Source organism: Talpa occidentalis, unplaced genomic scaffold, assembly GCF_014898055.3.
Source record: "Talpa occidentalis isolate TD23 unplaced genomic scaffold, MPIMG_talOcc4v2.1 talOcc4.9, whole genome shotgun sequence".
NCBI lineage: Eukaryota > Metazoa > Chordata > Mammalia > Eulipotyphla > Talpidae > Talpa > Talpa occidentalis.
The window spans coordinates 61,616,843-61,644,262 of NW_023605305.1; the positions used below are offsets into that span (position 1 = coordinate 61,616,843).

General features: G+C 32.7%; 1 protein-coding gene across 1 annotated transcript in view; it reads right to left on the reverse strand.

Moving 5' to 3' along the window:
- HOOK1 (hook microtubule tethering protein 1) overlaps positions 1-27,420 on the reverse strand; it is a 47,135-nt gene that overhangs the window by 12,856 nt on the left and 6,859 nt on the right. Inside the window, exons 3-16 of the mRNA XM_037498881.1 lie at positions 23,314-23,386; positions 21,301-21,351; positions 20,007-20,139; positions 17,502-17,569; positions 16,309-16,371; positions 15,288-15,371; positions 12,739-12,905; positions 10,317-10,457; positions 8,867-9,068; positions 8,260-8,370; positions 4,831-4,918; positions 4,686-4,746; positions 2,403-2,543; positions 707-800 (exon numbers count right to left, since the gene is read on the reverse strand). Coding sequence (XP_037354778.1) covers positions 707-800; positions 2,403-2,543; positions 4,686-4,746; positions 4,831-4,918; positions 8,260-8,370; positions 8,867-9,068; positions 10,317-10,457; positions 12,739-12,905; positions 15,288-15,371; positions 16,309-16,371; positions 17,502-17,569; positions 20,007-20,139; positions 21,301-21,351; positions 23,314-23,386 — 1,477 coding nt within the window. The remainder of the gene's footprint in view (positions 1-706; positions 801-2,402; positions 2,544-4,685; positions 4,747-4,830; positions 4,919-8,259; positions 8,371-8,866; positions 9,069-10,316; positions 10,458-12,738; positions 12,906-15,287; positions 15,372-16,308; positions 16,372-17,501; positions 17,570-20,006; positions 20,140-21,300; positions 21,352-23,313; positions 23,387-27,420) is intronic.

A 27,420-nucleotide genomic window follows, 5' to 3' on the forward strand; every position in this document is an offset into this window, starting at 1 on the left:
CACCGAGCCCTAGCTTTTTGCCACTGTTTAAATATGTCCCTTTCCCCCTGATTATAACTTTCCCCTCTGCATATAAAGATCAAACCATAAAAAAAATAATCTAGGTATATTCAGATTTTGGTTACATTTGATCTTTTTTTAACTCCTGTTATCTCTGCCCTTACAATATTTACCCTCAAAAACCACCAGAAATGGCAAGGCCAAAAGTTAGTAGGGAAGGATGAAAATAACAGGGTGATATCTTAAAGACTGTATTAAGGTTTCTGTCCTTAAGAAGTCACTATGGTTCACTTTTTGAATACTCTTTGTAGAAATCATTTTCTCTCTTTTCTTTTTAGTAGGTTTCCTCAAATGTACCTGCTTAATCACACTCACTGAGGTTTTTGTCAGGCCAGTCTTTGTTGGGATCCCCATACAACTGTGAAAGCCTCAATTGTAGCACGCTCTCAACCAGGAAATTACCATGAATTTAGTATGTATAGCTGCTTAAGTAGGACAGATAGAAATCACCTTATAATACATATGGATCAATTTATAGATTGCAAATTGGCAAAATCACTGCATCTGTTATGCAGATATATACGGTATTTAAGGGTACCCTCAACAATAAAGGGTACATATTTATTCAAATGTAAGATTCATTTGGACATCATAACCTATGAAAGAGTACAAACACAGCAGAACTAGTATAATTTCTAAGACTTACACTTTCTCCTTCAGACTTGGATCCTTGTTCCTGTAAAGACTTCTGGAGGTCCTCAATCTGCTGTTGCAATACTCGAATGCGCTCCTTGCTCAGCCTAATATGAAATGAATCGTGTGTTGATTTATATTAAAAATCGAAGCAGTTAAGAATCTATTAAAGTACATTTGTGCAATTTAATTCATAAAAGATTCATTTTATAGGAATAACAAGTGCAGAACAATTATCTGTAGCTCTACATATAATATATAATTAGAAGGTTTCTTTCAAGGAAATATTCTAAAAAGACATTTTATTCTGAAAGCACTGTATCTATTAATATAAAAATTAGAAAACTAACTCAATTTTCCTACAGTTATATTTTTAGTGAGTGCAAACTAAGTTTCATTTTCCAGGTTTAGACTTCACAGTATATTGGGAAAAAAGGTGATCACTATATTCCAGCTAATTCTTTATGACTTTTTACTTAAAGATTGCAACTAGCAATCAATACAAGTTTTTTAACTTGGCAAAATCTCTTTCTTTAAAACCATATTTAAGAGTTACTTCCACTGAAAATTACCAACAAAAGTTATAATCTGCCTGACTTTCGCCAATCACATGTGACACAAAACACCAGCTCAATCTAGTCTATTGCTATAGTTATCACACAATGTAAGAATTATCTACTCAAATGTCTATCTTTCTATAAAAGCTGAAACTTAATATCCCAATGCTAATGACTGATATTGGGCTGTATAGTTTAGTAATATTTAATGTCTCTTTAGAAAATTACATTTTTTTAGCCATAGTTGACAAAATAGTATACAACCAAGTTTGAGAGACCAGGTTTCTAAAAAACACTCTAAAGACAAGTATTTCCAAAACTCCTGATGGTCTCTAAGATCCAATACAGTTTGCTCAAAGAAATCCAAAAACCTTTACTACAAGTATACTAAGAGTCAGGTTAACATAGGAGACTCAGAAGTAATATTAATGGAGGTTCCAAACATAAGATCCAGAACTAATAAGCTGTGTAACATTGGGCAAGTTACTTAACCTCCTTCTACCTCAACCTCCTTATCCAACAAAAAGAGTAATCATAGTTATCTTCTTAGAGTTATAGTGAGAATTTTATCAATTAACAACAAATAGGTGCTTAAGAAAGTGCCTGGCACATAGTAAGCAGTATATAAATGTTACCTATATTTATTATTACAATTTTTGAACCCCTCATTGGTATCAGATAAGTAGACCATTTACTTTAAAGTCATTATCTGTAATTTTCATAACCTACAAGGTTATGAAAGTGATGAAGGTGATAATTACCACCTTCAACTTATAGCTAAGGACACTGAGTCTTGGTTGAAGTAATTTGCCCAGAACCAACTTTTATTAATAATTTAAGTAGAGGTGGGATTCAAATTTGACTCCACAATCTATGTCCATCTATGTACCAGACAGTAGTAGAAAGCCAGACTGTCATTTACATATTTGTTAAATTTTTTGGCAATTATAAGGGAATCTACATGAAATTCAAGAATAAACCACCTAGTTACAGAGTGAACTGAAATTAATGGGTAATAGTGAAGGTGAAAGCAAAAGCATTTCAAGCTTCATTTGAAAATCCTAATTATTTTAGCTAATGACTTCTTCCACTTCCGTAAATCAAGATTTTGTGGTTAGGTAATCAAGTCACCATGATTAAAGAGCCTGTCACCTTTGCTCGGTTTCTAATTCATTCATCTTGCGGTGTTTCTGCTCTAGCTGCTCCTGAAGTTCTTCAATACGTTCATTTTCAGTACCTTCCTGCTGTAAGCGTAGCATCTTATTTTCATGTTGCAGTCGAATAAACACCTCCCTTATATTGAAAGAAAAAAACTTTTTAATTTTTTCTAATGTTTTTCCATTATTAGTTTTTCCAAAAAGTAAATTCCTGTCTATGCAATAGCTGTCATTTTAAAATGTCACCAGTTTCTGAAAGTTTTTAAGAAAAAACAGCTATGTACATTATAAAACTATGTCTCAAAAAATAAGTAGCAAATTTTCAAATGTACAAGGTTGCTATATGTTATATATAATTATTATGCAAATCCTTAAAAGATAATATAAATTATTTTACTTTGAAATTTAGAAGCTGCTTGCTAAAGGTAACAGCATATTCTTAGAAAACCCATAAATAAGAAGAAATAGATTAAAAAACTAAATTTTGCTTGAACTTTTATTTTTTATTTTTATTTTTTAAAGATTTATTTATTTATTTATACAAGCACTGGGTGCAGTCAGAAGCGCAGGAGGGTAAGAGAATTCACCAGAGTTAGAGGGGAGAGCAGAGCAGGCAGATGGACGAAATACACTGCTGAGGGGAGCAGCGGGCAGCAGGAGAGGTCTGCGCGCCATGTGGGACCCTCGCCAGTGGCCGGGGATTGAACCGGCGCTGCAGAGGCTGCGGGCAGCTTCGCGGCCCAGCGCTCAACCGCTGTGCCACCAGAGGAGGCCCTTTGCTTGAACTTTTAAATAAACTTTTAATCAAACACTCATGACCATCTCTAGATTTTTTCACTTAGGAAAAAATTAAAAGGTTCCCAAACATGTTTTTAAAAATGCAAATGACAGAAATTATAGACAATGAAGAAGTAATACTCTGCTAACTGCTTCCCTTCTCAATACCATTCCCAAAGGCAACCAATTTCAATTAATCCCAATTTTTGTTGAGTTAAATGGCAGCACCATCACTTTAAAATATAGGGACATATGGTTGCTTTTAAATGATACTAACATTACTAACTGAATGTTAATAACAAATGCAACTTAGTTTCCAGTAAAAATGTACAGAGCTGTATTAACAGTAAATAACAAAATGAACAAAGTGAAAATCAACAACTTTATAAACTTTAAGTTAAGTGAAAGAAGTCAGGCATAGAAGATCACATATTATATCACTTCATGTATATGAAATGTCTACAACATGCAAAGTGAGGGAGACAAAAAATAGATTATTGGTTATCTAGGGTTGGAGTTGGAGGGATAGTAGGGACTGGGGAATGACAGCAAATAGGTTCTGAGTTTTATTTTTGGAGTGATGAAAATGTTCTAAAATTAGAGTGTAACGATGGCTGTACAACTCTGTGACTATTCAAAAAACTAGCGTGAATTTTTACTTATTTTATTTTTTTTAAGATTTATTTATGCATCTAAGAACTGGCGTACAGGTCATAGATGTGGGGGGGTGGGGTGAGAGGATTCTCTGAAATAGAGTAGGGAACAGAACAGGCAGATTGAATAAAATACACTGCTGAGGGGAGCAGCGGGTGAATCAGGAGAGGTCTGCTGCGCCATATGGGTCACCTCCCTGGCCAGGGATCAAACTCGTGCTACAGTGGCTGCGGGTAGCTTCACAGGTTGCATGTTAACCCACTGCACCACCAGGGATGCCCCCACACTGTGCATTTTTAAATGGGTGAATTATATCTCAATAAAGCTGCTTACACAAAGAATAAATAGCTTGAATTAATCAGTTACCACAAAAAGAAATGCATCAAAATGCCAGATAGTCAAATGTCCAGTAGTAAAAATAGCAGTAAAACACAAAGATATAAATTTGGTTAAGAGGAACCACTAAAATTTGCATTTTATTCAACGTATGCTTAATTCTCAAGCTGTTACTGATAACTCCTCCCTATTATTGCCACCCATGTGGACTTGAATGTCATGTATTTTTTCCATTGTGCTTAAACATAGCAAAATAAGTTCAGTGTAATAAAGGTTATGTTATAAAAGCCAGAATATGTTATTCCACTGGCTTGTAAAATATTACTTCTGATAAATTTTAAAACTACAATAGTACAATAACAACATGACTTAGAAAACTTAAGCATGTGAGGCAAAGTGATTCTGAGGTCTGTAATAGAGAAAATGAACAGTTTCAAAGATGAAAAAATTTACCTAAAAAATCATAATTCTAATTTTAAATATGGATTATCAATTAATAAAAACAAATTACCTATACTCTACTGGCATAATCTCAGCAGCAAGATTCTCATAACTTTTGGTAGCAGATGCATCTAGACAACAATAGAAGACAGATTAACAGTTCAGAAATCTATCATGAAAAAAAAAAAACAACTGCTAAATCCAGCAATATTCACCTGTTTGGTTTAAGTGGTCCTGCTGAACTTGTGAACAACGAAGTTCTTCATTTGTTTCTTTCAGAGTATCACGCTGTTCTATTAGTCTCTAAAACAGAATTGTTAACAAAACCAATATATTTAATTCTACCCATAGGCAATGCAGTTTATGCTTACAATTATTTATCTTACACTAATTTGATAATTGTTGCTTAGTTAATTTAAAATAACAAGGTTTTAGTGCTAAGGAGTTTAGTGCGTGCATTAATCACACTCTATATACCACATAGCTTGTGATTTCTCCATTAATTTCTCTTTGAACCAAATGGATGTAATTAGTAAAAGAGTACAAATATGCAACAACAAAAAAATAATAAAAAAGATGGAGTTTGAAAGAAAATGGATCATATAGCCTGAATTCCAGTGTCACTACTCCTCTTAGCTATATTTCTTGGGCAAGTTATTTGACTCTTTGCTTTAGTATCCATATCACTGAAATGGGAATCCTGACATTTAAACCCTTGCAAAGTACCATGAATAACAAATGAGGTAAAGAGTATCACATTTTCCTATAACCATGTAATCAGAATGTAAAGTGTGATGTTAAGAGATGCTAGAAACTTACTGCTTTTTTTTTTTAAATACTTACTGTATACCTACAGATGCCTATTGTTTTCTGAATACCAAAAATTTTAACTACAGGTAAACACGTGGACCTCTACAAATGTTCCCTCACAAACGCAGAGCAACACTAGCAAATTTGTCAAAATAAACTTTTCTAGAACTCTTAAAAGGCCTGCAACGATCAGAGAGGCATCCGTTAAAATCTACTAAATCAGAAGAGATTTGCTCTTTTAAGTCAACCTCTTCCCTGCTCTGGAGTAGCCCTGAAAACCAGCAGTCTCTCAATATATACTGCAGCTTAGAAAAGCAGCAACTTAGCAGTCACCAGAAGAGGCAGACTGGATATGGAACTCCATCTAAAAACCCCATCCTTTTTTTTTTTTAAACCAACTTTTTTTTTTTTTTTTAGTATGTATGTATGTATGTATTTATCTATACAAGAACCTGGGTACAGGCCAGATTCATGGGAGGGTGAGAGGATTCACCAGAGACGGAGTGGGGAGCAGAACAGGCAGACTGATGAAATACAATGCTGAGGGGAGTAGCGGGCGCGGCAGGAGAGGTCTGCTGCGCCATGTGGGACTCTCGCCAGCCAGCGGGATTAAACCAGCGCTGCAGAGGCTGCACACAGCTTCACAGCGTGGTGCTCAACTGCCTGCACCACCAGGGGAGACCCCCCATCCTTAATTGTCACTATTTGACCTGTCTTGCATCTCCCTGGAGAAACTCCATTCAAAGGTAATTTTAATTATTTGACCTTATTCGGTACTTGCTGCATAAGAAAATCCCTATTCCAGAGGCATTTTGTCAAAAATAAATACCAACAGTGGTTTATCACTACAATTGCAAGAGGCTATGACCCAGGTGGGGCAAATAAGAGTCTGACCAAAAACATACAAGATCTGAGGTACAATATATTCACAGGTGATTTTTTAAAATTCTGGCCATTCATGTGTGCCTGTAACAGACCTGAGAGGGACCAATGTCTCAGCTCAGAATAATGGACAGCTCTCCTGCCCACCTCTAACTATACAGGTGTCTCTTTTTCTTTCTCCTTTTCCTAGAAGCCTGTCTGTTTAAAATGTAAGGGAAAATAAATAATAAACGTGATGCCCTGTGTAAGCATAAAATAAAGGAAATGCAGTTTTAAATTGCCTAAGAACTGAAGGTGTTTACCAAAATACACACTGAGTCCTAATCACTAAGTGACCTCAATGGTAACTGAATAAAGAATTCAGTGGCTGCATATTACAAACAATGTAGACTTCACAGCAGTAGTTCAAAACTATCGTCATAAAACAACCAGCAATAACAACAAAATCTGAGGGTAGAAGAAATTTTACTTCCATTGTTGAAATATATTTAAACATCATATTTTCAACAAAATATAAAGCACACAAAGAAAGAGGACAGTCCGTATGTGGGGTTGAGGAGGCACGCAACAGAAACAGTGAATGAGAAAGTCAACGAGGTGACCTAGTAGCACGATTAGACTAACGTGGTACTACAAAAAACAAAAGACCCCAATTGACCAAAGCAATCCTGATCAAGAAAGAGGAGATTACACTTCCAGACTTCAAATATTTCAAGACTACAGTAATGAAAACAGTATGGTATCATAATGGAAATAGACACACAGGCCAAAGGAATAGAATTGAAAGTCCAGAAATAAACCCACACTTCTATGGACAGTTACTCTATGACAATGGGTCCAAGGGTATACAGTGGAGAAAGGAGTCTCTTCAACAAATGGTGCTGGGAAACTGGGCAGTCACATGCAAAAGAATGAAACTAGACTACTATTTCACACAATATCCAAAAGTTAACTCAAAATGCATTAAGGACATGGATGTAAGACCTGAAACCATAAAATAAATAGAAGAAAATACAGGTAAAACACTCCATAACATTGGTTTCAGGGCTATGTTTGGAAACTCAACTTCAACAGCAAGAGGAACAAAAGTAAAAAAAAAAAAAAGGGGACTACATCAAACTAAAATGTTTCTGCACAGCAAAAAAAACTATCACTAATATGATGATACTCTACTGAAAGTGAATAAATATTTTCACACCATACATCTAACAAGGGGCTAATACCTAAGATCTACAAAGAAAACATACGACTTGACAACAAAAAAAATTAAGCAAAAAACAATCAAAAAGTGGTCAGAAGAGCTAAACAGTCCTTTCTTAAGAAGGACAAACAAAAGGGCAAAAGGCACATAAAAAATGCTCATCATCACTTACGATCAGGGAAATGCAAATCTAAACCACAATGAGATACCATCTCACACCTATGAGAATGGCTTATATCAAAAGACTAAAAGCAATAAACATTGGAGAGGATATGGAGAAAAAGGAACCCTTGTAATCTGCTAGTGGGAATTTAGACTGGTCCAGCCCCTATGGAAAACAGTATGGAGGTTTTTCCCAAAATATTAAAAAGATCTACCATTTGACCCAGCAATTCTGTTTCTAGCTATCTCTCCAAAAAAATGCCACAAACACTAATTTAAGGGATATATGCACTCCTATGTTCATGCAGCACTATTTATAATGAACACGTGCATAATCACCTAAGTGTACAATGTCAAATAAGTGGATTAAGACAATGTGGAATATAAACAGAATATTAATTAGCTATGGAAAAAGGATGAATTCTTGCCATTCGAGACAACATGGACTGAATTTTTACAAGACTTTCTTTTATACCAACATTCCACTGAAAACAGCTAGAGCTGACATTTTCCATTCTTACAACAGCAAGGGTAGAGTTAAAAGCTAAGAGCAGACAACCTATTACTCATCAACTATATTTATGGTTACCTCTTTTTCTTTAAGTAAAGCTTCATGTTTTTCTTCAAGCCGCTTCATTTCAAATGCTAGTGTGTCTGCCCTTTTGGATTCAGAGGAAAGTTTATTGTGAAGATCTTGAACCTTTTGTGAGAAATAAAAATAGAGAAGTATTGGTAGTTCTTCAGAGTTTATTAAATAAGAAACTGGAAATAAGAATTATAGTGAGATTATAGTCTATTTCTCAGTGTATGTGGAAACATCATTTAGAAAAGAGCATGAAATTTAAATACACAGAGATAAGTCAGCAGGGAAAAATAGGATTTTACCTCATGCTTCTTTACGTTGTTTGATAAGTAGAAAAACAGAATATTGAATTTATGCCTCTATTCTTTAGGTATTTAACACAAGTTACTGGAAATGCTAAAAAGCAATAATATGTCCAGAAAAATACGAGCTTAGAAATCAATAAAAAAGCAAAACACGTAGATAATACAAACTCAATTACCAACCCTTCAATTAAAATTACAGATAGAAGAAACTTAAGTAAGTTCACAGTTGAATACAGGCAATACTTTTTTTCACTTCAATACCATTCAAATTTCATAATTTGGTTAAAAATGTTCAGATATTTTCTCACCTGCCTCTTGTATGTTTCTAATTGTGTACGTGCCACATTTGCCTTCTTTAATTCTTCCTCTAAGCTGACTGTATTATGCATATACATCATGTTTGTTTCCTGTAACGTTTTCACCTGCTTGCGAAGGTCATTTAGATCTTGTAGCTTCTGACGATATATCTCAACTGTTGACTCCAGTTTATTTGCTTTATCAGAAGTAGCCCTGTAATAATAAAGACTAAGAATTACTGAGTGAAAACTAGAAAGTACATAGCAATTTTGGACTGTCTGTAAATCTTCCAAATAAACTATCAATTAGTTAAAAAAAGAAAATGAGAGAAACAGAAATCATGACCTTTGTGACAACTTTGGAAATAGACTCAAACCTGAAACTGTCTAAAGTTCAACCTTTTTGTTTTAAAGACACCTAAATAGAAATGCTTCAAATTGATACACTAAATTATCAAAAAGCTTTATATATTAGTATAATTTATAATAAAGAATGATTTTATAAGTACTATTTAACAATTCCAAGCTGCTCTATAGTTTTTGCTTTATTTATAACATTTTGTTTTCAGTGTCTGATACACTCAGGAAGTTCTCTCTACTTATAAGGTCTAACAAAGCATTTAGAGTTGTACTTACCTGAAAAACTGGGCTAGAGAAAAAATAAATAAGCAAAAAAAAGAAAAATCACTTCACTATTACATGCAGGCTCAAATTAATGGTTATAAAGACTTTGCTGTAAATGAACATAAAAACTATAGAACAAAACAGTCAATTATCCCAGCCGGCCAGGGAGATACCCACATGGCATGGCAGACTTCTCCTGCCTCACCCACTGTTCCCCTTAGGTCCGTCTGCCTGTTCTGTTCCCCACTCAGTCTCTGGTGAATTCTCTCACCCTCCCGCGCCTCTGACCTATACCCCAGTTCTTTTATAAATAAATAAAAATCTTTAAAAAAAAATAACAGAAAAATATACAGAGCATATAGATGGCCTGTTTGCTCAAGTAACATCTCATAGGCAGAAATTAAAAATAAATTTCACATTGTTAAGGAAAATAAAACCACCTGATATAACACTGAAAAAGTTAAGATTCTTATCTCTATGTGTATTATATCAGATATCAATAATTTTTGACTGTGAAAATACATTTCCTTAAATAAAAATCTCACAAGACAAATTAGTGAATATAAGAAGGTCTAGCTAAACGTATGTAATTGTAACTCAGTTTACAAAAGGCATCAATTTGGGATTATGGGTTCTAACATGAAATTGTCCTAACAAGGAAAAAATACTATTCTTCAATTGCAGTTATTATCAACAAGAATAAAAGACTAGGAACCCAGATAAAATCCAATCAATACTTGATAAGGGTAACTCCATGAATCTCTGATTAAAAGCTGGAATACCAAAATGACTAAGTGATAACTGAGAAGTGACTTAATTATATTTTGACATACCATACCTAAGAACATCTATTTCATCTTTTAGCGCTCTTGTTTCTTCAGCAAGACTGGTCAATTCATCATTTCTATGTTGAAATTCAATTAGTTGCTTTTCAAGTTCTTCACAGTGAACACGGTAATCGTCTTTTGCAGCTTCAAGCCTTACATAAAGAAAACAAGGATTTATAATATAATTTCCATTATTTGTTTTCTTACTGAAATATGAACTTAGTAAGACTTGCATCTAAAAATATTTTTTAATTCCACATTCAAAAGAAGAAAGGCTAAAAGAGAATAGCCAAAAATAGTTTTCTGCTCTTGGTTTCAAAACACACTTAAAAAGGAAATTAATGTTGTAAACTTTCATTCTCACTTCTGAAATAATGTGCACATTATCTCTAATTTTAACAGTAATGTTACTTCTAAATATTAAAAGAAAACATATATAAACTATACACTACATATAAAGCAAAATAGCAACTCCTAAGCAGAATATGAAAAAATCAATGATGAATACTTCAAATCACAAAATGACAATAGTGATCAAAATCAAATTATTAAAAAATTATTTGATTGACCCAAAATACCACATAAAAGAAAAGGTACAAAAGGATATGACAAATGAAAAGCAGCAGACTTAATATAAAAAGTCAAAAATTACATAAGCTAAATGGATTAGAACACACCAATTTAAAAATCAAAAGACTGCCAGACTGCATAAAAAAGCAGGATTCAAATATATGCTAATTACAAAAGATACTTTCAATACAATGACACAGATTGAAAGTAAAAAAATGGGAAAAAATACCATAAAAATAGTAAACAAAGGAAGCTAGCATGGCTTTATTAAAATAAATTTTAAGACAAAATTACCAAAAATGAAGATACTTCAAATTATAAAAGGGAAAATTTATGAGAAACATATCATAATGGTATATATAAGCAAAAATAGAATTTTTAAATATGAAGCAAAAAAAAAATCTACAAATCTACAAATACTGAAGACATTAACAAGAGTTTTGCAATAAATGACAGAACTAAACAAAACTACTTATTTTTTAGTTCTGTACATCAAAATGGTTTAGAAGAAATGACAGAAAAACTCATCTGGAATATAAATCATTGTTCCTAAATAACAATCTCCACTAAAAGTAATCATGGCTCCCTGGAGAAACGGCTAATTCAAGAGTTGAGAAAGGGAGAGATGAAATGAATCAAACATTTTATTATGACAAAAAGTAAGAAAGTTGTCAAAGAAGGACAGCAACATGATGAAAGGGCACAAGGTTCCTGAAGTGAAAGGCTGTTAAGTGGAGAAAATGGGGTAATTTGAGTACCAAAATAAATGATAGTAATGAATTTATAGCCCATTGAATGAGAATCCATTACTAAACGCAATGCATAAGCCGGGATTATATTCAGATCCAGGAAAAAAATAAACAAACAAATAAGACATTGAGACAACTGGTGGGACTTAAATATGATCTGTGGATTTCATAATAGTATTGTATCAATGAAAAATTCCCTAATTTTGATCATATACTGTGGTTTAAGACAAGTCCTTGTTCTTAGAAAATGCATACTGAAGAACAGGAGAAAAGGGGCATGACTCCAAATTACATTCTAATGGTTGAAAAAATATATGAATATCTATATGCATGTGTATAGTAGTCACTGCTACAGCAAAAGGAGAAAATAGTAAAATAACAAATATGAGTTAAAGGTATAAAGAAGTTCTTTGTACTAGTCTTGCAACTTTTTTTATAATTTAAAAATTATATTTGAAAAAATAACAATACAAAAATATATATACAGTATGATTAGAATGTCTGCTCTGAGGCCTTGGAGTGCAAAGCTCAGTGGTAAGCACTGGAGAGATAACCAATGTTAATTAAAGGTAGGATATACATTTGCTTTTTTTTTTTTTTTTTTTAAAGAATACATAAGTTAAAACAAAAAGTAGCTTTTTAGCATAAGCTTTACATTTTTTTGATTATCAGGTTCCCTCTCCAACATAAGAAATGCCTCATTCTCCCCAGGCTCCAGCAATGACACCTAAATTCTTATGGACATACTAAACCCATCATTTGGCCCTTTGTCATATGTTATTTTGCATTGCTAGTTTTTGGGTTTTTTTTTTTAATGGGTTGTTTTTTGCTTTAAAGATTTATTTATTTATTTATACAAGCACTGTGTACAGTCAGAAGCGCAGGAAGGTGAGAGAGTTCACCAGAGCCAGAGTTGGGAGCAGAACAGGCAGACTGACGAAGTACACTGCTGAGGGGAGCAGCGGGCATGGCAGGAGAGGTCTGTGTGCCATGTGGGACCCTCGCCCGGTGGCCGGGGATCGAACCGGTGCTGCAGAGGCTGCAGGCAGCTTCGTAGCCCAGCACTCAACTCCTGTGCCACCAGGGAGGCCCTGATTTCTATTTTTAAAGTTACCTGTAGTTTTCTTCCTGTAACTGTTCTAGTTGTAATTGTGCATGAAAATACTTTTTTGCAACCATTGTATTTGGATCATCAAAAGATCCATCCAACTGGTCTAGTTTTTCATTCATCATCTCATTCTCAGTAACCAGTGAATTCTTTTCATCTTGAAGTGCAGTTACCTATAAAATGAATACACAAAGGTAACAACAGCAAAAAAGCTTACAGTCTAAGTTTGGATTCTAATTCTGACTAAACCATTAAATAAATGGGTCAATCAGGCTAGATAATGCCTAATGATCTTCCCAACTCTGGAATTCTGGGTCCAGGAGGTTAGGTACAAACAAAAGAACTCAAATTAATATGTCACATTATTTAAGGAGAAAACAGAACTAATATATATATAAGGATAATAACTTCAAAAATTTATTCTTGGCTTAGTTTTAGGAAGAATGTTTCCAAATCTTTAAAATTTGATGCATTAGCAAATTTTCCTTTTAGGTGTAAGTTTAATTTTTGAGAAAGTTGTCCCTTAGTAAGTCAAAATATAAACATATATACACAAAGTTACCATTATAGGTTCATAGTAGAAAATCATCATATTATGTCTTCAGGGAACAGTAAATTATTTGGTTAATGCATCACCAACAAAATGCCAAACTGAATTCATTTATAGTGAGCTGACTGCTTGATTTAAGATGGATAAAAATATGTAAATTTAGAACTACATCAACATTAGTACCAGATACATTTTTATTTTATTTAAACATGTATGTAACAAGCATGGTTTGTTCCCTTGGTTCTATTTACTTTCCAGTTAAAAATATTTACATATGATTTCAGTAATGTAAGTATGAAAAGATTAACTCCCAATATATTACTGACAAGTTTACTGTTAACATTTTCAATAGATAAAATCAATTCAACCCAGCCAGGTGGATGAAACTACATATTGACATACATATGAAATTAAAATTAAGATATAGTATAGGCAAGTAACAAACATTGTCCTCCAAATGAGAAAAACTAACACTAGGTAACTGTCCCTTGGTGACTAAAGGAGAAAACAAATTCTCTGCCTAGATTCCATGCATGCATCTATCCTTATCAGGTAAGCAGTTTAATGACTATTACTTGTCATGTACAATTCTAAGTGATTGATACAAAAAAGAATGAGCATTTTTGCCTTTAAAATCCTTACAATAGAAACATGGTGAACTAGAGGGAATTAAGCTAAGTGATGTAAGTGAGGAGAAAGACAAATAACATGATTTCACTCAGACAAAGCTAAACCAAACAAACCATAGAAATCTGACTGTAAAATTGAAAATATTAGAAAGGGTGGTTGGGGGGAAAGGATAAGGGAAGAGGGGGCTCAGTGGTCTTTGGTGGAGGATTATTGGTGTTCTGATGGTGGGCATGGTATGGTAAAAGATATCTGAAGAGGTGTGAACCTATACTCCTAAATTACATTGTAAACCAACATTACCACAATAAAAAATAATACAATGTTTGTATTTGTTCAAATATAAAGGACTGATTTTTAAAGATGAAGGTAGAAGACCTGGATAGAGCTATCACTGCCTAAGTAGCTGTGTGTCCCTGACCAAGCCACTTCCCTTTTCCTGATATGCAAATCCCAGCTAGTTAGAAATATTACCCAGAACTATCATTCTAGACACTGATTTCATTAAGCAAGGATAATGCTGCCATTATTTTGTTCTTTCTCCTTATACAGTGCAGAGTCAACTACTTGTTTAGCTCATTATTTGAACAAAAAATAAAATGTATACATAGCACATGATGAAGGTATATTTAACATTTTATATGTTCAAAACTAAATGTACAACTTTCACATTTGTATTTCCATCTAAAATAACAGATGTAAACACTTGCATTGAACATATGTGCCAGGCCCTGCTCTTAGTGATTTGTGTATATTACCACATTCAGTCCTCATAATCACTCTGGAAGATACAGACTATTATCACATTAATCCTCAAAAGAGAAATTGAAGTACAGAGAAAGTAATTTCCCTGAGAGTTACAACCAGCTAGTGACAAGTTCAGGTTCTGAATACAAGTGGGCTGGTTTGACCATTAACTATTGTCTCTAATGTCAAATTTATTTGTGAACATGCATGTGAATATGAACATAAGAATTAGATACCTACAAATTCATATGCACAAACATGTTAGCAAAACAAACTTGGCACTCACATTTTGGGGGAGAGCCAAGCACTTCTAAATACTTCCGTAAGTTATCTCACTTAATATTTCACAATCAGAAGTAGCTACTTTAATTTTCCCATTTTACGAATGGAAAAACTAAGGCCCCATCTAAATAGCTGAAATTCTACAATTAGAAAGTAGTTAACAATTTCCCACTGAGAGAAAAATAATTATAAAATTCATGCCTGCATATGCAAGCCTGTAGTTAATCCTTTTAATGTTCCCTCCATGAAATGAAATCTGACCTCCAAAACACTTGCCAATTAATAAAATAAAACCTTTATAAATTTAAAGAGGAAACTGATCACAGATCAAGGTTTTTTTTCCCCACACCTGCAGATCTAGTTCTTGGCATCTTTGCCTCAGTTCTTCTTTTTCTGCTAGTGCTTCCTGAAGTTCTTCCAAGGCCCTTTTAAGCTGAAACACAAAGTATCTGAATTTTTAGTAAATCATGTCTTGACACAAATTAAAAAACATACATTCATCACAACACACCTATACAATGATATTAGAAATGGTTCTTAAATTTTACCTAGCAACAAATAAGTCTAATGTATTAGTTTTTTTCCTGTGAAAAAATATTTTCATAGTTCCACTGACATTTAAGGGTAAGGTCCAACAGAAATAAAGCTTTATGTAAATCCTTGTGAAATATTGAAACAAAAAGTATTAGATGAAACATTAATTTTACCACAGGAAAAAAAAACAGAATTTTTAAATTTAAATAAAATTTGCATAGAAATTTTAGTTTTCATTTGAAATACTTCTGGAGATGACCAGTGGCAATCATGAAAAGCAGGTGTCTAAAAGTACAATAGGAATAGTACTTGATGTAGCTGCCTTTCCTCTTACTTCAAATCTGGGCTTTGAGTTTTACATCAGAAGAGAGTACCTCTTTCCCATGTAAAATAATCATGCCACAGAAGCAAGGAAAGAAGTTTGGGTAAAAGATTTTTGAACTATTTCTTTAATATCAGGAGAGAGGACAGAATTGTGACAAAAAATTATATTACCATATTATATAAATTATAATTTAGCAGAAATTTTTTTAGTCATCTACGGTTTGTGTCACCACATAGGATAGTCATATGTACCACAAGCACCAGAAGGAAAGCTCAGTACCAATAACTACTCAAACAAGATTATAAAACACTCTGGAGACCAATATTACTTGCATTATAAAGGAATAAGTAATAATATTCAACTGAACTCTCAAAGAAGAACGAACAATCTAAATTTCATGAGGAAAGTATTCTTGCATATCCTCCCTTAAGTAAGTCTTGTGATAGTAATTGATTGGGAAAGGAACGATATCACTGTTTTCAACATTTTCCTCACATACTAGAATACTCACCTGTTGCTCTAATTCTCCAACAGCATCATTTGTAGGAGAGTTCAATATTTCTTTACTCATCAACTAGAAAATTAAAATAGTAAAGTATAATAATGTGATGTTTACGCAGTAAAAATAAATTTATTTAAAATGATAGTAAAATGCTTTTTAGTGTTTTTTTTTTTGCCTTAATTCAATGACCCTTAGAATATTATCTAAATAAAATTATATTAGAGGTTGTGTTATTAAGGTAAATAACACAATGTTCTAGCATTATGTTACTAAGGACATATTAAGCATGTTTGAAATACATACATTATATTAAAAATACCTGTATGCTGAAAAATTACAAGTTCTAAAAAATGAATTCCTAAATAAAACTAAATACATTAAAAATGATTCTCTCAAAACATAAATTAACACTTTCAAAATACAATTTTAAATTAGTAATAAGGCAAAATTTCTACTTTAAGCAGTCACTTAAAAAGTGACATAACTTATTTGCAAATGAAAGAAAGAATATTTATAGATAGTAATGCTTTGAATTTAAACCATAACGCAAACTTAGAGGACACAGACTTCTTAAAACCTTGTATGATGATTCCCTCTAAATCATGCCTCTTCCCTACTGACCTTACTAATCCATCACCACTGTACATTTTTTAGCTCTCCTCTGCACTCCACCTCAGCCTGTTAGTCTTATTTTAAGATTCAACACTCACTACATGAATTCTGACCCTTATAATTCAACTTAAATAACTAGTCTTGCTTAAACCCAGGTTAGCGGCCTCCAAAAACCTAAGAGCAAATATCATCGTATTTGCTTATAGTTCTAAAAATGTGAATATGCATATGAGGTTTTATATATATGTATGCAGGTATGTATGTATGTATATACATATTTTAAATTTTCAGAAAAGACTGCTTTTATTGGCAGACAACAGAAAAAATAAAAATTCCTATCTTCTTAGGTCTGCTTAGTTGAACTTAAAGGAACCTGACAATATTAACTAACTTTTTAAAATGTGAAGGTACATAAAGTCCTTTTTGGATACTTTTAGGGGGAGGAGGAAAAAACACTACCTAACTGTAAACAAACCTGCAGCAGAGGTAAAATTTATACAAACAGAAAATACACATCCATGAAATTGATATGAAAAAGTTTATATAATTTGGTTTAGAATATTCACACATATGAACATGACATAACTTACCTCTTGAATAGCAGTCATGACCACATGTTGAACAGACTCTTCCAATGTCATTATATTTTGAATATGTTCTATGATTTAAAAAAATCAGATCTGAAAAGAACTACTTTTAACCCATAGTACTTCAGTCATTCATTTAACTGTATAAGAATTTATTTACCATATATGCCTTATGAGCACTTTATTTTTCCACTAGAATTAGACTCCACTAAAAATAATGCAGAATTGAAAATATTTACACAAATATTTTAAATGTTATTTTTCTTAAAGACGAAAATCTCTAATTTTCTTATAAAGAAAATAAATTGCAATTAATCTTAAAATAATTATGACAATTTCTTCCCTGCAGTTAAATATTCTATATTATAGGATGTAGTCACATGAATTAAATAAACTCCTAAAATCTTAAGTGCAGAATTTCATTTTATCACCTGCTTAAGTTAATTTCAGGAAGGTTTTCAAAAAAACTGCCTATAAACATTTGCTGAAAATTCACCCAGTCTCACCTCAAGAATATTCTTACACCTTACCACAAACACACATGCAGTAAGCTAAGGTGATTTTGTCCTAATAAAAAAATAAGGATTATTCAGTAATTTTTTAAAAAAAGAAAATACTGCCATTTGTAACAACACAGATGGACCTCGAGGGCGTTATGCTATGTGAAATGAGTCAAACAAAGACAAATACTATAAATACTCTAAAATAAAATACCATGGAAACGAAAACAAATACTCTAAAATGAAACAAAAAACCCAAAAGCAAGAAATCAAACTCAGAAAAATAAGTCAGATTAAGGGTTACCAGAGGTAGAAGTCATGAAATGGAGGAAGGTGCTCAAAAGGTACAAAATCCCATTGTAAGATAAATAAGTACTAAGGATTTAATGTATGTCATGACGAGGAGGTTAACACGGCTCCAGCTGTATGATATACAAAAGTTGTTAAAAAGAGTAGATCCTATGAGTTTTTACCACAAGGAGAAAAGAATGGTTTTTCTTTTTTTTTTAATCTATATAAGATGATGGATGTTAACTAAACTTACTGAAGCAGTTATTTTAAGACATGTATGTCAAATCATTATTATATATACCTTAAACTTATACAGTGATGTATATCAGTTATATCTCAATAAAACTAGAAAGAATTTAAAAAGAAAATGAGGAACCATAAGGGAGAGTATTTTATATATTTGCATATTTAATCTGCTTCAATGGTATGTTCTCTACAGCTACAACAATTGTCCAAAAATTTTAAGGACTTATTATTTTCTAAAAACTTACTGTTATAGTGATTCTTCTGGACAACTGCAGAAGTTCTGTAAAGCTTTATTTATTGTGAAGTCAAGAACTAGACAAAGATACTGAAAGATTCTGGATTGCATATATCACTAAGTGCTATGGTGTTGAGAGAGGGGGAATAAGTGGAGAATGCATAGCCTTCTCCATTCCATTATTATTTTCTGAATAATGGAATGCTTTAAGTCCACAGGAAGCATTATAGAAGTTATATCTTTCTCTACTAAAAGAAACAGGGACCTATCAACCAAATCAGTTTCTTCTTCTAAGAATGAGATGTTGCGAAATCTGGAATCACTTAGAAAATCAATTCTCACTCTAAACTATAAAGGTATTTCATATTCTAGATGTGTTTTCTTTTAAAACTTCAATAATTTTTTTTGCATTTTTATTTGTTCATTCCCCTAAAAAGTCCAGACAAATACTTCCCAAAACAAATCCAATTACATAATCCTGATAATTTTAATAATGAAAACAAAGCACTCTATATTTATTTACTACTTGCTATAGTATATGCATATAGAAATCATATTCCTTTTTAAAAATCTGAGGACAAAATTGCTAAGTCTTAGAACTAGTGAAAATACTACATATTACATCAAAATACGTAGCAACAAAATCTTAATTTCAGGGAAATTATAGTTTAAGATGTCAAATACATCTTAGGAAGATCCAACTTATTCACAATAAAAGAAGTAAGATAAAAGATAAGAACAGGTATTAAATACTAAAAACAAAATAGCTCAAAGTCAAAACTTCGTTCAATGAAGGACTATTAAATGGGAGAAACATGCTAAAATTAATTAAGCAAAAAGATGCTGCAAATATTGAGGTAACTCAGAAACAAAACATTAAATAAAAACTATTCCAATACAGAAAATCACTAGATTTATAAATGAATTGTTAATTTGTAATTAAGCATTTATGGAAGTTTAATTTTTCCACAAGCAAATCTTCCTTACTTTTATGAAAAACCCAAAGAATAGATCTTTGACATGTTAAGTGACAAGTAATTCTATGGAGTACTGAACTGATTTGGGGGAAAAAAATAGGTAGTGATATATAAATATCAGTTTTCTGATACCCAGTTAATCTGTTTTTTTTTTAACTACAATTGATTTCATATTTTATTCTTCTTTCCCTGAACTAGCACTTATTGAATTTCAATATGTTTTCTACTACATACTGTCAAATGAATGAAAATCACTTACCTTGTTTCTTTTCACAGTTGATCGCACAACCTAAAATAAGTTGGAGCAACCTCCCAAGCTCTACAGAATCTGAACATTCAGTTATTTGGTTTAAATCAGGGATAAGTTCTTCAGAAATCTGTTGTCCCAAAAACTGCAGTATAAAAACAATAAATTAGATCACTCATTTATCTAGGTTACAAAGAATTTACTACATTTAATTACAAGGAAAACAAATTATAAATAAGTTCGTGAATAACATATAAATTAACAAATGACATATGCATAATTATTTACAACTGACTAAAACCATTTGGCAAATTTGAAGCAATATCCCCAAATTTTAAGTAACCTTACAAAAACAATTACAATGGCTCATACCAAATATCTTTTGATCCTACTGTTAGAAAGAGGGATTTTTTACAAAACCCCTGGACTGATCTATTATGAAAAAACTTAAAAGTCTATCCATTAAAAAATGAACACATTTCTATTAAGCCAAAGGATATTCACAATATTTTGATACTGATCAATTAACAGAGAACCACAATATAAGCCATCACACTTTCATGAATGAGCAACAAAATAAATGGAGCAATCATTCATGACCTTATCTTTTTATTTTTTTAGCTTACTGAAAAGTTTTTATGGTATCAATAAAGTTTCAAATGAGTGTTCGGCATTAATAAATCGAAAATTTTCAGTATAAAAATTATTTGGAAAAAATCCAATTTTAATGGTATGACAACTTTCAAAAACAGAAACAAAATTCTTTAATGGCAAATGAATCCAAACATTATGCAATAACTTTTGTATATCAAGTAATACTACAGAGAACTTTCTACAATGATGGATAAGGAAAAAAGAGCTATTTGAATAAATGTACCATCTGATTTTAATATTACTTTCATTCTGCATTTATTCCCAATTCACTTGCACACACATTATTTCATAGTATATCTTTGCTGTTGTTTCTATCAGAAAGAAATATCAAATTAATGTTTTCAAAGGGTGTGAATTCAATTTAATGAAAAAGTCTACTTTATAGCATTGCATAAATCAAAACATATAAAGATTAAGGTTATTTAGGAAAATAATTTAAGGAGTACCAGTATAGAAGCAACATTATTTTACAAATCAACATATTAAGCAAAAGCCCATTTATGTTCATAAACTTGATGTTATAAAAAGCGTTAAAAAATACATTCCAGGTATAAATTACATTCTAGTAAAATGTTACAAATAAAAGGACAAACTTTTTCAGTGTCAATTATCTCATAGCATTTTGCATGTAAAAAAGTCATGTTTTTCATACCTCATTATAATATTTCATAATTCCTTGAAGTACCTTCTTTAAATTACTAGCCTAATGGGAAAAAATAAGAATTAAATTATTTCATTTTAATAATAAAAGAAAATATATGCCAAGGTGAAAGACAAAACTCCCCCATGCTAAAAAAAAAAATTATATGATAGAATTCTACAAATACAAGTACTTGATATTCTTTAAATATCAAAGTTTTAGTCAAAAGTTTGATTAGAAGGAAAAAATGTCTTCATGTTTATATATATAGTTTAACTAGGGTGTTTAAACTAGGTTTAAAGTGAACTACAGGGCCTCCCCGGTGGCACAGCAGTTGAGCGCTGGGTTGTGAAGCTGCCTGCAGCCTCTGCGGCGCCAGTTCAATCCCTGGCTGCTCCCTGGCCACTGGAGGAGGGTCCCACATGGTGCGCAGACCTCTCCTGCCGCCCGCTGTTCCCCTCAGCAGTGTACTTCCGTCCTTCTGCCTGCTCTGCTCCCTGCTCTGGCTCTGGTGAATTCTCTCACCCTCCCGTGCTTCTGACTGTACCCAGTGCTTGTATAAACAAACAAACAAACAAATAAATCTTAAAAAAAAAAAAAATAAAGTGAACTACAATGTGTTCAAGTAGTATCTGTAGCTTTGAGCATGCCCTCCTCCAGTCATGAATAAATAAAAGGGTCTAGACTTACTACAAAAACAGCAACTTTCAAGCTTTAACATCTGATATCTTAGAGAACAAAAACAAAAACGATGAGCACTACTATAGTCCAAGATTTCTCTCTGGAAGCAGCTTTCACACAACAGCATAGCAAAGTAGAAACTAAGCAAAGCCATATGCTCTTGTTAACAGGGGGAAACAGACATCAGAAATTCAGGAAGGTCAAAGTACCATGGTTTGCAGGGCAGAAAGATGAAGAGGTAAAAATTATGCAGAGAAAGAGCTCTAGAAATCTGCATAGTGGTTCCTCTGAATCTTTACCTGAAAATTAACATGCATGTACATGGATGATAGATTGTGAGGTAAAAAAGAAAAAAAAATATTTCCAAGGAAAGAACAATCCAGGGTACTATAAACTGAGCAATTCCCAAAGATGACAAAGGGTGAGAGATTGTTAAAACTCTCACAAGCCCAAAGTGAAATAAGTGTTCACTGAAGACCCCAAGATGTTCACAACCTACTAGTGCATGTAACATAGATCTAAAAGAAAAATTAGATCGGCATTCCACTCCCTAAAACATTGACAGGACCAAAATGATTCACAAGTATGTCAACTGCCTGCAAAAATAAAGTCCAACACTCTTTAAAGGAATACAAAAAGCTGAGGAACCAACAGTGAAATTCACAGTCTAGCAGTGACTACATATGTGAAGAAGCAGGAAAATGTGAACCATCAGTTTGGTGGCTTCTTATAAAGTTAAATATACACGTAAATAACTCAGCAATTATACTCAGGAACATATCCAAGAGAAATTATTAAATACACACACACACACGTGTGTGTATATACTCATATGTGAATATTCATTATAGTTCTAATCATAATAGCTAAAAACACAAACAATTCAAACATCCATGAATTAGTCAATGACTAAGCAAACTGGTATATGAATATACCACCGAGCAGAAAAAGAAACACTACTAATACAGAAACATGGATGAGTCTCAAAAACGGTACACTGAAAGATGCCAGACACAGAGGATCAAACAGCACATAATATCTGATTCCATTTAATCTGAAACTCTAGAAATTAAATCTACTATGACAGAAAGCAGATATGCAACCCTGAGTGTCAAGCTAGCAAAGGAGCAAAGGAGCTAGAAAAGGCCTAAGTGCATCTTTTGGGTTAATGGAAATGTTCTATATCTAAATATTATGGTAGTTACATAAGAATATGTTTGTGTCAAAATTAAATTGTACACAATAAAATGCCTAAGTTAATTTTTTTAAAAAAATATTTATTTGAGCTTAGTGTTAATTTTAGAACCATTATTGAGATCAAGTGCTTCTATTCATTCTGCATACCTTTATTCTCCAGTTGTCACCAATATCCTCTTTAATTCGGCTTAACCAAGATTCATCGAAACAAGCTACATCTCTAAAAAAAAAATGCAAATGTGAAAAAATACCAATTTCAATCAATATTATTTTATATCTAACAGTCTATCCTTAATAACATTGTAAACATTATTTAAATTAATCCACTGACTTTTTGTAATTTCTAAGAATTTCTTTTGGAATTTCTCATAATAAATTACTTAGGTCATTAACATCTTCAATTTAATGAACATTTACTAAATATCTCATATAGGCACCCAGTTAGCAAAAAGATGTAAAAGTCACAATTTTAAATGGGGGGGTAATTAACATTTTAATGTGTCTACTATGTATAAAGCACTGTACTTACTTACTGTTTTCCCATAAATATTACAGTAACTAAGCAAAGTATCTATTGTGGTCACTTACTCAACAGGAAACTGAAAATGAGAGAAGCTAAGTAACTACCCCAAGTGACACTAATACAAAAGGCAAGGTCCAAAATAAATTTATTTCACTGCAATTGAGTAGAATGAGTACGAGAAGCCTACAAGAACAGATGTTTAGTTTTAAACTCATAAAGTCCTATATTGCTATTTAAGCCCAAGATAAAGAATTGGTAATTTTATGTATTTAGTAAGGTCTTGAAGAAAACATTGACAACAATAGTGCTAAAATGTAACTAGTTTTTGTTTTTTTTTTAAGATTTATTTTATTATACAAGAGCCAGGGTACAGTCCAGATGCGCAGGAAGGTGAGAGGACTCACCAGAGACAGAGCAGGGAACAGCACAGGCAGACTGATGAAATACACTGCTGAGGGGAGCAATGGGTGAGACAGGAGAGTCTGCTTGCCATGTGGGTTGCTCCCAGGCCGGAGGGGATAAAACCGGCGCTGCAGAGGCTGTGTAGAGCTTCACACTGCTGCGCTCAACCACCTGCGCCACCAGGGAGGCCCCAAAATGTAACCAGTTTTTATTCTGCAAATAAGTGTATGCCCACTTTGAGTGAAGAATTGAGCAAGGTGGTTTTTTTTGAGATTTATTTTATTTATGAATATAAGACCTGGAGTGTAGGCCAGAGGTATGGGGGTGAGGGGCATGGGGGTGAGAGGATTCACCAGAGACAGAGTGGGGAGCAGAATAGGCAGATCTACTGAAATACACTGCTGTGGGGAGCAGCGCAAGTTCAGTCACCAGAGAATATTATTTTATATCTTAAAGTGTATCCTTAATAACATGTATTATGTAGTAGCTCCCTGGCCAGGGATTGAACTCATGCTGCAGCAGCCGCCAATAGCTTCATAGTGCTGAGAGTTAACCCCTTGTGCCACCACGGAGGGCCAGAATTGAGCAAGGTATTTGAAAAAAAATGATTTACTGTTCTGACTCAGAGCACAAATAAAGGTGCTCAAAGGAGAAGGCGATGAATACTTTAAGGGATCAGCAAACAGTAGAATATTAGTGCTAGAAGTCGTCTTAAATGTCTCATCAAAAAAAAAAAACAACCCACCTTTTTTTTACACTTTAAAAATATGCCAACTAAAGTGAAGGATGAAACCAAAGAGTATTATTTTCCACGCTATATCTTGAATTTAAAGATACAAGGCTGAATAGAATATCACACGAGGCTTTTCAGAAATCATTCTGTCTCAAATGTGCTTAAAGAAGATTTTACATCTGATTATGATAACAAAAAGGCCTTCACCATTTTCATCATTTTTAATTAATCTATTTGGAATTCATAATCATTTTCTTTTGAGCAAATTAATGTTAATTATGTTCAACTGAATGAACAAATAAATAAGTGATTAATACTTAAGGTATTAAGTATTCTACGTTCTATCTCTCTTCTTGCCCTTGTAAATATGTCTAGTCAAAGAGAAGTAGAGAAGTTATCCAGGCTTAAATTGACAAAAATAAGCTTTTTGTTGGAGAAAGTATCATGCAACATTTATAATTGTAGTGGGATGAATAGCCTCCCACCAAAAAGCAGGCTCATACTCTAGCTCAGGGTATCTATAAATGTGACCTTATTTGAAAATAGGGTCTTTGCAAATGTAGTCAAGATGAGGTCATACTAAATTAGGGTGGGCCTTAACCCAACAGAACTGGTGTTCGATAAAGGAGAGGAGACAGAAAAGGAAGACCAATCACATGAAGACAAAAGCAAGAGATTGGGGTTATGCTGTTACAAACCAAGGTTAGCAGAAGCTGGGAGAAGCAAGGAAGTGTCTTGACCTAGAGGCTTCAGAGGAAACATAACCCACCCCATACCTTCTTTTAGGATTTCTAGTCTCCAGAACTGTGAGAGAGTACATTTTTGTTGTTTTAAGCCACCTAGTCTATGGTACTGTGTTAGAGAAACACTGCCAAACTAATACAGCTACATTATAGTTTTTGCCCCATGTGTTTTATAAATAACATCAGGTCCTACACAGTTCTTTAAAAAGATACATATTATGTATTCAAACTAAAGATAATTAACTACAGAACTACAAAACTCTAGCAATAGATTCCATGGCTTGTCTTGTGTAAATCATATCATCTTGGTATTAATGTTTAAGATATCATTATTTAGAAGCATGCTTGCCTCAGATAAATAATGAAATAATTATTCATTACATTTTTATACTTTCTTCAAAAGCAAATGTCCTCTTAACATCTTCAGTAGTAACACTGGTATGATTTAATGTAAGTCATAATAGCCATCAATGGAATACATAATAATATGCTGTTTTTATGAAGAAACAGAAGTTTCTAACTGGCCATTTCACTATTTCTAAAAAAGCTAATAAATAATGAAAGAGTATAAAAAGAGAAAGAAAATCCAGAGAGAGAAGATAAGCAATAATAGCAGAATCCAAAGATTAAAGAAAAAGAGTTGATGGAGGATATAGTGGAACTAAAATTACCCTATTTTAACCATCAGATACAGTGCTAGAGAGTATAGAAGGTGAAAGAGCTATATGCATCATATCATGGTTAAAATGGTTCTCTTTTATCTCTATGGTATTAAAAACACCACAAACATAAATGATATCGTTGGGCAGCACTGCTGGAGTGAATGAACACACACAAACCTTTACACCCATACCAACCACAATGTAGCTGCATCTAACCCAATACCCACAACATACTGCAATGAGAAAAAGCAATAAGTATACTCTAATAACAAAAAAAACAATGATAACTTCCCCAAATCACCAAGAAAGAGTCATGTTCAGATGTTTGTCTCTATCAATTAAATCACTTTTAGAATAATCAGGTATAATTATACATAGCATTTTAAAACATTTGTAATAAGGCAGGGGAGTAAGATATCTTAGAATGACCCAAAAAGCTAACAAATTTGTGTTTTGAAGTATTAATCTTGTGTTTACCATAAAATTTGTCAAATCAGATAACTTTGAAGATTTCAAGTAACTGGGATTTTGATATTGTTTTGTTTATTTAAGAATGGTAAATGATTTTTGATAACCCATCTACAGGAAATTCAATTTCAACCACAACAAACCTGCAAAAGATTATGGCAACAATTAAATAACTAATCTGTGACTATAAAAAGGGACCAAAATAGGATCCTGATCTCAGTTAAAATATACCTTCATGAAAATAAAGGTAATAAAAAATTAATCTATTTAACAAATATGATTATAGAATTGGCCTTTTTTGTCCTGCAAGGGTTCAGTTCATATTGTAGATATTATAATACTAATGCCTGCACAGTATTTGAAAAGAATTATACTGTTATATTAAGTGAGCATACCTCAAACAGAATAATTTTATTAGTTAAGGTTCTTATTACCTGTGATGTCAGATTTCACCTATACACCATTTCATTATAAACAGACTTGTATAATTATGACTATTACTTCAAAAATAAATTTTAAAATTTAATATATTTAAAATGTATTATTTTGTAATCTTCATGCACTGACACCTGAAATTGCCAAGAATATCCAAGGGAAACATGATAAGTGATTATACCATTCATTTAACCTGTTTCTTTCACAGTTACTCTTAACTTTTAAACATGACCACAAGTTTAGAATGAAATTTCTAATAAATAAGAATTTTCATTGCTCATTTAAAAT